General features: G+C 37.9%; 1 protein-coding gene across 1 annotated transcript in view; it reads right to left on the minus strand.

The window, feature by feature from the left end:
* Positions 1–10300, minus strand: part of SEMA3E (semaphorin 3E) — a 132878-nt gene extending 122578 nt beyond the window's left edge. The window contains exon 1 of the mRNA XM_063396990.1: positions 9067–10300. Within this exon, the coding sequence (XP_063253060.1) occupies positions 9067–9181 (115 nt within the window). The 5' untranslated portion in view covers positions 9182–10300. The remainder of the gene's footprint in view (positions 1–9066) is intronic.
* Positions 10301–15927: the final 5627 nt, after the last annotated feature.

Here is a 15927-nt window from a genome sequence, read left to right on the forward strand (position 1 = left end):
TTAATGGTAAATAAAGAGTCGCAGGAGCTCATGGAATTGAGCAACACTTGCTAACCTTTAGCTTTCTGGTTGAAAAATGACCTTCAGCAATGACCCCAGTGAATAGTGCTATCTGGAATAGTTCCCTCACATCAAGAAACCTATTATTTTGCTATTATTAAGTTTTAGTAACACCGCTGGGAGAAACCATCTGTTAAAAGGGAAACAAGGTACTAACCCCTAGGTATGTGGGGACTGTTGTTTTCTGAAATCAGTTTAAGGCACTTTCCATTCATTTTGTACCATTTCCTTTCACCAGTGTCAGGAACATCAGAATAAGAAAAGACCAACATCCTTGTGATGTTTATTGCACACCAACAAATAAAAGATATATTTACAGCTGCATTCACTATTTTACTAGGCCTATTAAACAAATGTGTTGTAAGAAAAAGCTTATAAAGCAAACTAAGCCACAGTAAAAACCCCATTGTTTGGCTCCCCACAGAAGCTTCAATTGCTTCACAGTATGAAGTCAGGAATCCTTTAGAGGAAAATAAACACAGAAGTAGAGAACAGATACATTAAAGATGTGACGAGGAGTTAAATCCTCTTTCACTGAATGCTTATCTTCTAAGCACTGGTCCCTCGGTTTAGAGAATTTATTTTGGGGGAGAGAAAGAAAAAAAAAACAAAACGTTCATGCTGGACAGTCTAGCATGGGTTGAGAATTTCGTATGTTTGTATGTAAATGTATTTTGGGGGTTTTTGAGGATTTAAAAAAAAAAATAGGAAGAGAAATAAACTGCAAATGCTGAACAAGCAAATCTCCTAAAATTTGGAGTTTTTCATTACTGATGAAGTAAAATAGCTAACAACATGATTTCACAAGGATCATAAACAACTTTTTTTCATATGTGTTCCTGCCAAACCACAGTGTGAAGAGTACTGTATAGTGCTTGTCATCAGATTCTTATAAATAATGAATATCTTTACTCAGGCCAAAGAGATATGAGAAACTGTCAGTGATGTTTTTGTCTTTCTCCCATTTTTGGCTACTAGACATTTTTTGGATGAGTTTTGGTGGGTTTTTTTTATTTTGCATTGATGAAATTTTTGGCCTTTAATTTTTTTTCTGTATTTTGACGTAACGTATTCATAAAGATTCTTTGAACTATATTGCAATAGATCCCACAAAGCAGACAAGTCTCATATTTCTCATATAATCTTCCTTGACTAGAAAGTTTCCTTCACAATTAGGAATTTCTGATATGAAAATTCAACCAAGAAAACTAATATAATTTTGAATGTTACATGTCTACGTCAAACTAGTCTTTGCCACTTGACCATTAGAAGGTTTCTTTCACGTTGACTTTGTAACGTGGAGAAGTTTACAAAACCAGTTTTTAATCCATTCCTTGATACTAGAGGTCTGAGTACCAGAGCCAATCAGTAACAAGCAGGTGAGTTGCAGAAAGTGCTCTGGAACTGTGTTTCTCCATGGAAAAGTAAATACATGATGGAATATTGCTGCTTCCTGGTACAAGAGTTGATTCTGTTCTTGTAGAGCTTACTACGGAAGAGGTTGGCACCTCCACAGGGCAAATGAAGTTTCAGTCTGAAACACAACACTGCACTCAGGAACAAATCTTAGATCATGACACATAACTGGAAGACTCTTGTTGACTTTTAATAAGAGCTGAGCAGATTCTGGTTGACAGAAGAGGCAATAAAGCACACCAAGTACTCTAGCAAGACAAGGTATGGAGACATGACATAAACAACTGCCAATTTTTGCTTTCACCCGAGACTAATAAAAAGTAATTTAAAGATGAGATTCAACTTTTATTTCATCAAAAATTATTTTGCAGCTACATGAGTAATTCAAGTTTTGCAGCTATTGGCTGCACACACAGGCTGGATGTCATGCCAGGGCCAAGATGTTTGGCAGGCATTCCTCTGACAACTTTGTGGTTCCAGACCTCCTGTACATACTTGCACAGAAACTGTAAAAGGAACCTTTGACATGCCATTACATTCTGGAGGTCCTCCAAATTGCAGGTAAAATAAGAATGAGCAGACTAGAGGAACAAAGATTTGTCACCTAAGATTATGCATCCTCCAAAAGCAGTGCAGCTAAACAGTGTATTTGGATGCTTGATTGTGATGTGCTGCAATTTTTCAAATCCTTTGAATGAGTCCAGCATCAAAATGTCATAAAGAAGCCCTGAGACAAACCAGAGAAACCATTCCTTGTGTTTGCAATATTGTGTCTTAAAAAAGGAGAAAAAAAGCACCAAACAAAATTTACCTTAAAATACTTTTGCTTGGGTGATTTTTATAGGTATGAAAATCATCACAGTGTAAGAAAAAAACTGAATACATAAGGGTACATTCCTACTTTACATTGTTTTGAAAAAGAAAAAAATAGTCTTCATACTGCTGTAAAATGATTTGCCAAAGGGCTGCAACATGAGTGAAAGCATATCAATTTATAGCTTAAACTAAGAAGAAAACACTTAGTGGAGAAGTGCATTGAAGTCAGCTTTCAATTGAAGACATTAACAAGGAGAAATCTCTCTTCCAAAATAAGAATTTGCAGCCTTGAGGGTGATCAGAAGAACCAAGATCAAGGAGGAAATGGAATTTGTCAATGTGAGATAAACACATTGGTTTTAAAATTGTGCTCTGAGAGAATCATGATGGTTTCCTTTGTTTTAATTTATACATTAGGCTCAGTAGAGTCAGTTCCTCAAACTGAAATGGCAATTTAAATTTTTCACCAATTTAAAGATGGAGTTTATCTTTTAAACTTCTCAAATATTGTTTCTTCAAAATTATTTAAGTTCTTTCTTAACAAGAGTTTGAAATTATGGCTAAAGTATACTACATATTTTTTATAATGCAATATTTTTATTCTTTTTCAACATGTTCTTTCATGTTTAATTTTGAATCTTTAACTGATTTAAATAGATGCCAAACATTAACTAACCAACAAAAAACATTTTAAATAGTATTCTCAAGAGGGCTTTTTTCCCTGCAAAACAAAGATTGTTATCTTTCTCCTACAGGCAACGAAATTCTTCAAGAAATGATGATTTTTGTAATTACCACTGTCTGCATGCTATAACTTCATCATATTTGCCTGGGTAGATGAAGAAAACCACGGCCACAGTTTTAATAATATATAATATTTCCATTGCACACTTTTAGAATATGTATTGATTAGAAGTTTCTCAAAAGGCATGACACAGATGTTCACCATCCTGTAAATCATGTAAATAGCATTAATCCTGTTCTCATTTAAGCAAAATATAAAGCCTGCTTTCAGTGAAATAATGACGAGTACGATCTCTGATGAAGAGTTTAAAATAGCAGATGGTGTTATCACTTTGAAAGCAGGGAGTTAGCTGCAGAGAAGCAGCAACATGCACGATATTCTGGCCTTGCACCTTCAGATAGTGCTTAGTTCTTTAAAGCAGGAACAGGAAAGTGATTGATGTTGGGCTGCAAACCGTCTGCTCCTTACATCCCTGGCCGTGGTGCTCATCACTTCAGAGCTCTACTTCAGCAACACTTACAGCAGCCTTTGTCAACAAAATGCAGTTATGAAAGGAACTAGCATGAATTCTCTGCCAAAAAATTCCTGTCTCGGTGAGCAAGTCACTCTAGAATTACTTGTAAGCACTCCTGAACTTCCTAGCAGTCACCCTTTGTGATGTGGGTCAATAATAAACCTGAATCTTGTCCTAAATGTTGACAATTGGTTGACTATCCAGTGGGAGGTGCAAAAGCTCTCCTCTCTGCCTCATGAGCGGCCTAGAGATGCTTTTGCATCTTTGCCTAAGATATTTCTAAGCTGACATTGAGTTCTATGTGGCCTTGAGAATTATAAAACATTACTCATCACTTGTTTTCTAAACACTTGTAATTCTGGTTATCAGCTCTTATAGACATACACATTTAGATGTAGAGCTGTCATAAAGGCCATTAGTTTCTAAACTCTTGGAATTTTACTGTTCTTTAATTCAATGTAAGAAACACTGAGTTTCAATCTGTTATAGATACACACATATTTTACAGATATATATATTTATATATATATATGTGTGTGTGTGCGTATACATATACAATATCCTCTATTTTTTGTACATAGCCTTTTCTGGACTATATATAAGCAAAGACCACAAGTCCATTCCTTATCCTGGTACAAAGTCAAGGTGATTTATATCTAGCATGAATTAACATCTTTATTGAATTTGAATTTGCTTTGGTAGGAAAACTTCATAGTCATTCAAAATCAGTGAAAGTTGTTATGCATAGAAAACATTTTCATGTATGAAATGTAATCAGTTATGATTCAGTTCTGAGTTATATGGCTAATTAATTAACCATGATTTATGTGGCCAGGTGACTACTAATTGGAAATACTATACTTTTATTAAACATATTTTCCTACTTTATAATTAGGTCTAAATATTCTCTACATTTTTGTTACTCAGTGTAGTTGTTAGCCTCTGAATAAATTTTACTGCCCTCTAGCTAGAGAGCAGAGTAAGATACCATGGATAAACATGGTGAAACTCTTAGTCTTAATTATAATAAATTCTAAATTGCAAATGTCAGGAAAGTTATAGTTGGTGTGCTGAAACTGTGCTTCCTGCAAATGGCAATGAGACATTTTTTTCTGCTGTAACAGACCTCACCAGCCCTCCAAGATGATTAATCAGCTCTAAAAACCCCTAAAATTCCTCTACATTAAATGTTTTACATTACACATTTTACATATTAAAATCTGACTATGAACATGGAGAGTATCAGATTTTGTCTGCAAAGTTTCAACTTGCCCTTCCTTAGCAGCATGTTACTATTTGAAATATTTGTGCTTGGAGGATACATTTTTTAACTCAGATGGTTTCCTTCTAAGTTCAGTCTGCTCCTTCTGCCTGCTGCAGCTTGACTCTTCTATAGAAAGTTGCAAGCAGTTCCAACAACAGGTAAAAAAGACGTATTTCTGTGGGTAAGGCAGGCACAACTGCTTCTTAACCACACTTTTTCCAGACAAGAGCAGTGTCCAGTGCATAAGTGCACAACCTGAGGTAATGACAAATCCCCTGAAGCTGCTCAAGAGAATGCAGTGGGTAAAACAGAAAACAGATCCCTCGAGATGTGCAAATTGCTGCACGTAACTGCACCAGACCCCATTGCAGCATCAGAATTGTACAGCCCACTCTAAAGGCTCAACATCTCATTTTCATACTGTATTATCTTTGTTCTTTACCATATTTATGAACTAGGGAAAGAAAAAAAAAATCCCAAACCAATTAGAAATACAAAGAAAACCATGCATAATGCTTGAATTATACAATTATATCCTTCATAGGCCTTCCAGGCCCACATGCTTCCAGTGTAGCTCTGTTAGTCTTATAAAAATATATCCTTTCTGTCCTCTGGAAACCCAATCCATTTCAATCTGTAATGTAAATAGTTTCTTTTTAACACGCAGTGTGTGCTGATTTCACCTTAATTATATATTTCCCATTGCGAGAACTCAAACTGTGGGATACTGGGAAAGAATTTAACCAGCAGCCTATAAAGAAGAGGGCTGAAGCTTGGCTTCCATTAACACCTCATTAGCCAGAGTCTGTACTGTACATAAAATGAGCTAATGATTTTTAAATGAAGTTGTCAACTTACAACTTAATAATGCAGATATCTATTTCTCTGTAATATTAACAAGATATAACACATTTTTATCTCTACAAATCAACATTAAGCTATTGGAGTACATAGACCTTGGCTGGTCATCTTCAACCACTGACTTTTACTGCAATCATAACACTAATGCCACAAGTGGTACTAATTGCAGTATAAATTTTCTAATGGACAAAAGATGATGGTTTGAGACACATTCAAGTTCTGCATATAAACCTATCTCAACCTACTAAAAAAGAAGTTAGGACCATAAAATGACTGCTCTGGGGTTATAGGATCAATTCTCATCTGATAAAGAAATGGCAAAATTCACATTGAAGTTTACTGTGAATAAAGACCATGATCCACCTTAGCAAAAGTCACCATTACAGTTTGCATTGACTTGACAGGTTTAACAGTAGTTCATGAATGCAGGACTTTCATTAACTCCCACTGAAGCAGAGTAAATGGCCATGGAGTCAAACAGGGGTTGCACAATACATCCCTTAATTGGCAGGGGGATTGTGGTATTCCTATCCATCAGGTGACCCCTCTGCAAGGGTTAGGACCTGATCTTGTTGCTGTGGGTTTGCAGACGTGTGCACTGCAGGTGAAGGTCTGGTTTGCTGTGAGAGCAATTCCCATTCACTGTCAGACCACTCACTCACTTTCACTGAGCACCACTTTAAAAGAGATTTAAAGAGATAATTTGTGAATTTATAAAAATCAAAGGAGACTCTTTTTAATTTGTGCAAGTGTTCTCTTCACTCTAAGGAAACAGACTTTAAAATGGACTGGTTTTAAATATCCTTCCATAAGGACAACAAAAAAATGTGATGTCCATAATGTCATGACACTCACCACAGAAGCTTTTCACTTTCCAGTCAGCCCTAGCCTGTCTTGCAAGGGCCCAAATCCCACTTAGCCACCAACATCTGCAGTTCCAAAGGGAGGCATTTAGCAGGCCTGATGGCTTCCATGTTGCAGGGTCTTTGCAGTGAAATTTTTATCTGAAGCTGCAGCTATTTCACATGGAAAATTTACACATAAGGGCTTCGTCCTCTGTACCACAACATCAACTCACAGGACAGGCTGAAGCCCTTCCTAAGAGGGTGCATGGCCACCTCTTTGTAGCTACCCCACACCTCCCTGGCACCCACAGCAGCCTTTCTCTGGAGCAAATGCAATTAAGATGAGGGCCCCTCCTGCTGTTCCTGTTTGATTAGTGAGGACAGCAGTGACATTTGCTCATTGTCCTCATGCTTGGTCGCTACATTCTTGTGGCTGGGAGGGCTGAAGTGGCTGTCCCCAGGGTGGCAGGAGGGTATGCCACTTCCAACCCTTGGCTGGGGATATGTGGTCAGGCACTCCCTAACTGCAGCACTGCTTGTAAAATCAGTCACATTTCCTAAGTGTGAAAAACGTGAGAGGGTATTGTACAAGGTGAAATGCAAGATGGTGATGTGTGTGACCATGGGAGGGAATTTATGAGGAAAGATCTTTCTGTATTGTTGGATCTGAGGGAACTACCATCAGGCAGGTAAGGTTTGGCCCTCTGTGAGAAATGGATGTTTTCAGATCTCTTTGAAGATATCAGAGTTATGATGTGTTATGGCCAAATTACTGGCTTACTGCTGAAAAGAGAAGTAGTGTGCAGTGAAATGTACACTAGTTCTAACCATTGGAAAGCAATTACTACTACAAGTGAGCAGAGAAGCAGTTAATAGTCACAGCACCATAGTGGGGGGCTTGCCAAAACTGTCAGCTAAGCCAGAGTTCTGAACCAACATAACACTATGTCTATTTGTTTCTTTTACTGTGCTTTTCTCATCTCCCTTACCCCATCACAGGCAAACAAATATCAATAATAATTATAGCCCTAGAAGTTACATCTAGAAATAAATCAGTATTCAAATGCACATTATCAACAGTAAGAGATGTGAAAGGATTATACAATCAGCATTTGGCACTCATTCCTACTGTACTCTGAAACCATAGGTTAAAAGAAAAGTGATTTATATGTTAAAAGGGGTCATAGAATTTATTTCATTCAGAGCAATTAATTGTTTACTTACAAGACAGCTTTCCATGAAAAATACGTCTTTCTCTAAAACATTTCACTGCCCTGTAAAAGCAAACCTCATTTCTTATAGCTTCCTAGCAAGAAGCTATAAGAAATTTCAGACCAATTATCCTATTCAGCTTCTCCCTTCCCTATAATTGGTAATTTAGCTTGCCATATAAAACACAATTGAACCTTGTTTAGAGTAAAGCTGTATACACATGGAGCTCTAGATACTGCTGATTCTTAAATCTTAGCCATTCTTAAAATAGGTATTCTAATGTACTTCACACTGATGCAGCTTAGTTATCACTTGCATAACCATTGAAATGTTCTTCAGTAAATTAGAATTTGCTCATTTCCCAACTATGTCAGCAAAAAAGCATTTTCTTTTCATCTGTGCCTAAGAGGTGATATCCAACATTATTGATTGGCCAATCATCAGTTTGTCTTGTACAATTACATTTTTTTCTCCTATTGCAATGATCATCTGTCATACCTGTCTAAGTATATAATCTACAAATGTATGTCCTGCTGCAGAGAACTGAAATGCTGTGGCTGTGCACAGGTATTTTTATATATATACAGGATTAAACCCAAATCATAGGGAAGAGTTTACATCACATGCAATCCAGAACAGAACAGGGACTGAAGGAGCTAAGGAAGAATGGTTCAGCCTTCAGGTAACCGAGACTTAAATAATTTTAAGCAAAAATAAAAGTTATAAGTATTCTACATAAATATGTCAGGAAAAAAAAAATAGCCTTTTTCCTTTGGGTAACTCAGTTAGACAGCAAGCAGACTTATATTGGCAGGTACTCATTTTAATGATAGTGTGATGACACTTGCTAGTTTAGAAAATGAATCATATGGTTGCACAGGAATTCAGTCCTTTTGCCTTAGCTATATTTGTAGAGAGACAGAATTCTAAAAGTGAAACAGACATTTAATTGTTCAAGAGTTACATGATGCACATTTATTCAGCAATAATTTCAGGTTATCTTCTCCATTTATTTCCCTCTTATTAAGAGATCTGACAGTCTTCTTACAGCACAGGGAGTAAGAGAGAATGACATGCAAATCTAACACACTTTCCAGTAGAAGCATATTTCAGTAGTCTAAAACCATCACTGCAAGTACCTTAAGTCTTCCAGAATTCCGTAAACTTAATCTAGATGCAGTTTAGCACAAGCAAGCAATTCACAAGATTTGTGATCAGGAACATTTTACTCAATCAAAGGACCACAGTTTAATCCCGATGCAATACATTCAGCGAAGTCAATGAACTTGTAAAAACAGTAAAAAGTCTTTGAAAACCTGACACACTGACCTACCTTTATGTGACAGACGTAGCCTTGGTTGCCTCGTCTCTGCTGTGTGACATCCAGCCGGTAACTCTAGTAACAAGCCATACAGTGCCAGCATCAGCAGGTCCTGAGCAGATGTCATCCTGCCCAAGGTAGATTTCTTGCTCTCTTCACTGAACTGCTGCTGTTCGTTTGTTGTTTTGGGGGGTGTTTTTTAAGGCTCCAACTTCCACTTTGCCAGTGCAGTTAGGTCTCTGTCTTTGGTCAGTTTGTGGGGTGTCTCTGCGGGAAATTCAGTGTTCATCAGAGCAGCACACAGCCTCAGCTAGCCATTTGTCAAGCTGTGCAAATGTCATGTAAAAATATTCCCTCCCTAGGACAATTGTTTATAAAGTGCGAGGACATTCCAAGGCGTTACTCTGCAGTGTTGTGTCTTGAGCTGTCTTTATGAACTCTGCCGTGGATTCAGGAAGAAGCTGTTTTCAGTCCCTCCTGCAAGGCAATTCATTCAGAGAAGGAGGGAGGGAGAAAAAAAAAAGAAAAAAAAAATCGGAAAAAAGGAGAAAGCACCCTCCTCCTTGGTGCTCCTCAGAACACAGCCCCTTGCTCTGACTTGCCAAACAGCTAGTTTTAATTCACCTTTCACCTTTGCTAATTAAAAACAAGAAGTGCCATTCCCTCCCGGAGTTGCAGATCCACCCAGCGGGAAGCCGGGCTGTCAGGCTGCTGTATCCACGGGAAAGTTCAGGGAGGGCTGGGGCACTGTACAGCCCTGCCTGCTTCCAGGAAGCCTTCTAATCCACGTGCCGTGCTCTGATTCCTCAATTGCTTTGTGGTTTCACGTTGTAAAGCGCCAGGAGAAGGGTCAGAATCCCTCCTGTCCCTCCCTTTCAAAAAGTCATTTCAGCTTTTGTTCCCAGCTCGGTTTTAGAGGAGGATCAACCCTTGCATTAACCATTTAAGTACATTATCACTTCGTGTCGTTAAACAGCATGCTCCTAAGTGGATCGGGGTAAAAAGATTCTAGTTGTATACACTTTCTCACTATAAAGGAAAAGGATCTTATTTTTACATTTCCCCCCACCCCTTGTGTGCTTTTACACTGTAGCTTCTCCCCTTTACATTTTGAATGAATGTGGAACCTTAGCTCATCTATATATGTCAGTAAAATTATTTATCTGACTAGATGCCTGTAGGATTGGGCAGTTTCTTTAAAAAAATATAAAAGCCTGATCAAAGACTGTGATGATTACCAGCATCAGATTTAAAAGTGCCAAGCAGCTAGCTACCTCTTACACTGCTAACAAGTACTAGAAAACTTCATTTCTTTTTTGCATGTGTGACTTAAAATATACCCATGGCAAGAACTAGATTTTTATACATCAAAACTACAGATGTCTGGAATACATTAATTAAGAGATAAAGTTCTCTGTAATTAAGATCTCATGCATATAATCATTTAGGATTATGCAAGGTGCATTTTAGACATTAACAACTGCACTTTTTTAATAGGATGAAGCATGAAAGTCTTTATACTTCTCATTGTTTTTTACAGAAAAAGCATCACAAAGAAAGGAAAATGAAAACTAATATATGCATTTGACAATAAAGCACTTGAAAAAAATTGGTAGTCAACCAGAGATAATAATATCTGGAGAGAAAGATTTAATAAGACATGTCTGTATGCCAGCAAACTGAAAAGAACCCAGAACAATAATATAATGAAATGCTAATAAATGTAATAGCAGGATACATGGATGGGAGAAGACAAATCTGCTCAAGAAGAATAAAATACATGAACTACTAGGACAGAGAAAAAATGCAGCTTTGGTGAAGGGACAGAAGTAAATCATCAGAGTGCCCAAGGACTCCTGGAGGCTGCTGTACAATGAGGAGCAGGGAGCAGGTCATGCCTAGCTGTTAGTTCTCCAAGAGCAGGTCACGTACACATACCTGGGCTTGCTTTGAATCAGCTGGAAGCTGTGCCAGCAGCACTCGAACCACGGGAGCACCAGCTCAATCACACAGCTACTTGCTCCAATTCTTGCACACAATTGCAGGTTGCAGTGGATTTTATGCTGATGTGCCAGCTGTCTGGCAGCAGCTCAGCATGGGCACTTGAGATATTGTCAGTGGAGAAGGCAATGCAGGCTGTGCCTCCAAGCACAGAGCAGGGATGAGTTTGTACCCCCCTGATGGGATTGTTACTGCTGGCACCTTTCTGTACTACTGAGGCATACAGGTGTTCTGCCCTTGGCCATTCAGGTCTGTGTAAAGCAGCATGATCTGCTGCCTGTTAAGGATAGTGAAGACTCCCCTTGGGTTGTGATGCTGTGAGTTCTTATTGAAATATTTGCATCTCTCCTAAAAAAAAAAAAAGGAAAATCAAAACCACTCCACAAACATATAATTAAGACATTCCTCAAAGACTCATTCTCTGTCATCATAAGCCTACAAAATGTAAACATTTCTGATTCTGAGGTAGTCCAAATGGATTTTTTTCTTTGAAAGATCTTGTCATGAAAAGATCTTTCTTATTTATGATATGTATTTTCAAAAAGGACACAAAAATTTAAATGTGAGCTCACACTATGAAAGCTAAAACTATTTTCAGTGAGTAAAGCAAATAGTAGAGCAAAATTTCAAATCTTGCCTCTCTAGAACTCCTCTCCAAGCTATATGGTGTTATTTATTAATCTTCCTGGGCTTCATCTGGTGCCTGATATGCTCAACAGACTGAATAGGTACACTTTGGTTATCCTGAGATGGTACCAAAGAGATGGTATTGTGGCAAATTCAAAACATTAAAGTTCTATTTTCATTTTCCAGCTGAGGAAAGGGAGCTGGAGGAAGGAATGCACAAGGGAGCAGCTAGAAGCCATGGGCCTTGTTTTGTATTTAGATAAGATGTAGGGTGCAGCAGGTCTATTCAAACAAATACATGCATACAAATAAGGGCAATTCCCCCACCAACCTGAGCTTGCATGCACCCACTTGCATTTGTAACCCCACATATCCCAGCCATTGCAAAACTCCTGGGCTCTCCACAAACACAACGTGACCCAGGGCTGGAGCTCCAGAGGAGTCAGAAATACCTCAAACAAGCTGATTTTCATATTTGTGCCCAAGAACAAAGCTTTTTTGTCTGAAATCTGATTCTCAGGCAGGGTGGGCTGTGTGGGTGCCTCAGGCTCTTCCCTGCCTGCCGAGGGAAGGGCTGGGGTGAAGGCACAGAGGCAGAAGCTGGAGCTGCTGCTCCGTGTTCAGGCTTTGGCTGTCAGCAAGAAATCTGGGGATGGCTGCAGGACATGGCGAAAAATGCCTGCACTGGAAACTAACCTAACTATAGAAAGGGAAAATTCACATATCAGTACATGCAGGAGATAGATTATTTTTTCTCTAAGTTTGTGTTCTCACAGGGTGAAACCTCTCCTTACAATTCGCAAATTGCTGTGTGAGGATTGCAAGCCCGTACACCCTTATAGAAGTTTTGTGGCAAAGAAAGTGGTGCAAAGGTACACACAGTTTCAACCCAAGAGAAATGTGTGGCCTCAGGCAAGGCAGTCAAGCTCTATACCTCAGCATCTTTTTAATTTAATAGGTACACAGTCTTGCCCCAAGGGGTTAGACTGTTTCCTATACAGTTTTAAACAGTAGGTAGAAGGATGGCAACACAGTTGTTCAAATATTAGGATTCAGTCTTAGATCAGTACAAACACAAAGCCCCAGGGCTGTGGAGCCCTCATGTAGTACAGTACAAGCATCTATGAACAGTAAACAAGGTGGGTTTACTCCTTATTTTCTGTTTAATAAGATCTCTGTCAAACCTGATTTTGTTTCAGTGGTGTAATTGCCACTTAAGTAAAGGTTGACAGATAAGAAAAAAAAAAAAAAAAAAAGCCTGAGAACATGCCTGCAAATAAAGAGTATATTTGAAAATGCAAATGCAAACCCTATATTCAATTGCCAGTGTAGAATCCCTGTAATTACTCTATCCTAAAGAGGAAGATGATGAGGTTTTTTTAAAGGAGGGGGGAAAGGTTGCTGTGTACCTATGCAGTCTTTATGTACAGTAAAGAAGCCCATTCAAAGAACTACAAATTGTGAGTTGCTATGTGAAGTCTGTGAACCAGAGTTTGATTTGCTACAGCTGCTGCAGATCCAGAGCAATCACAACAAAATTTTTGAGCCTGTAAATCTAAGATCTCTAACACAAAATACTTCTGACATATTGTGTGAACTGGTTTAAGTTTAACTGATAAAGTGAAATGTAAACTCAGGAGCAGGACATAAATATGTAGATCTGCAGCTACTAGTACTAGTAACAAATTCAAACATTATAACCATAAAGCAAAATGAAATGTTTAGAAAATTTAAAGCTGGGGTGGTCCAAGATTTGCCATAACTAGAAATCAGGTTTAAAATTTACAAAACTGCTTCCTTCTTTTGATGACAATACAGTGAACCAAAGAAGGAATTCTCTCTTTCTTTCTGTCTCTGTCAGACTGTTTAGACTGCAGATCTAAAGAAGGTGAGCAACCCCAAAAGGAGCTGTGGCTTTCATTGAAGTTAATAGTAGCTGTATTTGCATTGGTACAGTACCTGCAGTAAGTGTAGTACAAAAGTAATGACATCTCCATTTATTTAAAACAAAAAGATTTTAGAAGTACTTAAATAAGAATTTATTTTACAGTTCTTCATCTGTAAATCTTTTTTATGTCACTACCTGTCCACTGGGCATTGCAGTTCATATTGACACGTTGACTTTAGATTCTGTCATACACAAATCCTTACAAGAGGTGCAGATTTGAAGGAGAGATCAATAATACATCATGTAAATATTACCTTTGCCTTATCTCTGCCTTAAAGGTGGGAATTGAAGTCTTCTCCAGTCTCTGTTCCACACTGGCCTCTGACTCCCTTTTGTGAGCTGTACTGAGAGGAGTGGTTACACCAAACTGTGTGTCAGGTACTGCAGCAGCCCAGCTCCCAGTCCACCCCTAGAAATTCCATGGACACATCTGTTGAGAGTGCTGACAAGACACAACAAGAAAGCGAAAAGGCTGATCCTACAGGTGAGTAATCACTCAGCAATATCTTCTGGAATCTCTCTCAGTGAAAAAGGAGCAGAACCACACTTCAGTGACCTCACTGGCCACTCACCCTCAGGAGGATGTGCTAACTGATAGCAGAAGAATGCTGCCAGATCTTGTATGTTACAAGGAAATAACAGTAAATAATTATAAGACTTGGTCCCCTGTGGAATTTTCAGACTAGAGTATTTTAGGTCTTTGCTTTTGTCATTGGGAATTGGACCCTGATCCTGTGTGAAACTAGAAGTGTTTGTATTAGATGTCTCCAGGATGGGGAAGTGTTATTTCTCTTGTTTTATACACAGTGCATTTTCTTTGATCCAAGATCAAATTTAGACAATATTCATTAAGCAAAAGAGTTTGACTGAACATGAACCTGTACTTCAAACTAGACACAAAATTACATGATAAATTAATGCTCTGGAAGAAGAAAAAGAGTCTCAATTAAATTACATTCCTCAACTCCAGCAGGATGGGGTTTTGACAGGTAAATATAGAAACACACTGTCCTTGGAACATTATTGTTTGCAGTAGCATTGTTTCTATGTGCAATTAAAGGTGAATGTCAATACTGCTTGGGACATAGATTGGACATTTTGGCTAACCTATAAAAAACAGGAATAAATATTTCTTTCTTCAAATCCAGGCCTCTTAACAGATGTCTTTATAGGTTGGACTAAAAACCAGGCATATCAGTGTGTCTTATTCCTGAAATCAACTCCATGTGCCTGACTTACGATTAGTACACGGGTCACAGCAATCTGTACGGTTAGTTATGGATGAAAATCAAATTACTGATTTCTCTAGAGGAATGTATTTTTGATGGCATTTTTGCTACTAAATAATTACTGAAGTCTCAAAAGAAAAAAAGAAATGAAACAGTTAGCTGTTTGTTTAAGATGAAGATGAAATACGGCATGACATATTTTCCTATCCTGATCACTGAGGAGGAAATAAAAATATAATGGTCAAAAGTCTAATATTAAGTAATTATATCTATCTGATATTTCATAGTAACTAGGAATGAGGGATATATTTTATTAAAAAATAATGCTGCCACTTTTAGATGCCCCTCCCAGATTATCTATGTGAATACTGTTTAATTCTCCCTTTACATGATTTTGCTTCTTGGTTCTTCATTATTTAAAAAGGATACAAAACAACAAATAACTGCTTAAGAAAGGATGATATTTTATGCTTTAAAGGTGCCATTTAGTGGCTTCAGTTCTTAGCTATTAATTTCTCTACAAAAGTGATTTGGCCATTGTTGGAAACAGTTCTAGACAATATCTTGCTTTCCATGATCAGATGTGCAAAATTATAACCTACACATTCCCTGTCTGAAGCCATGACCATCATTTGATGCAATTATCATCTTAAGGTGAAATGAAAAGCATTTGTTAAAAAAGAAACCATTTTGACTACCAATCAGTTGCAGGTTTTAGAGCTACAAATGCATTTTGACACAGAATATTTAAAAATCAATACCAGTTTTATTGCCCACTAAAAGATTCCACATTCTTATTTGAGAAAGGTGATGACAACATCAGTTCTAGACACAAGTTCTGGGCTACACTTAGTTTGCATTTTTACTCCTAGCAGTGGAAGACATATGCCTTGACAGATCCCAGACACAGAGAACTGGTACATGCTATGGCACTTGCAGCAATGGGACATAATCTGCTTTCAGGAATGTATTAGATTTCTTGTGACAGCAACGTGGGTCCAAAACCTGAGGGAAAGAAGAAGTAAATCTAAAGAAATTCTTTTGGCATTTAACAGAGAGTGTGCTTGG

The sequence above is a fragment of the Prinia subflava genome, chromosome 4 (genome assembly GCF_021018805.1).
Source record: "Prinia subflava isolate CZ2003 ecotype Zambia chromosome 4, Cam_Psub_1.2, whole genome shotgun sequence".
Lineage (NCBI taxonomy): Eukaryota > Metazoa > Chordata > Aves > Passeriformes > Cisticolidae > Prinia > Prinia subflava.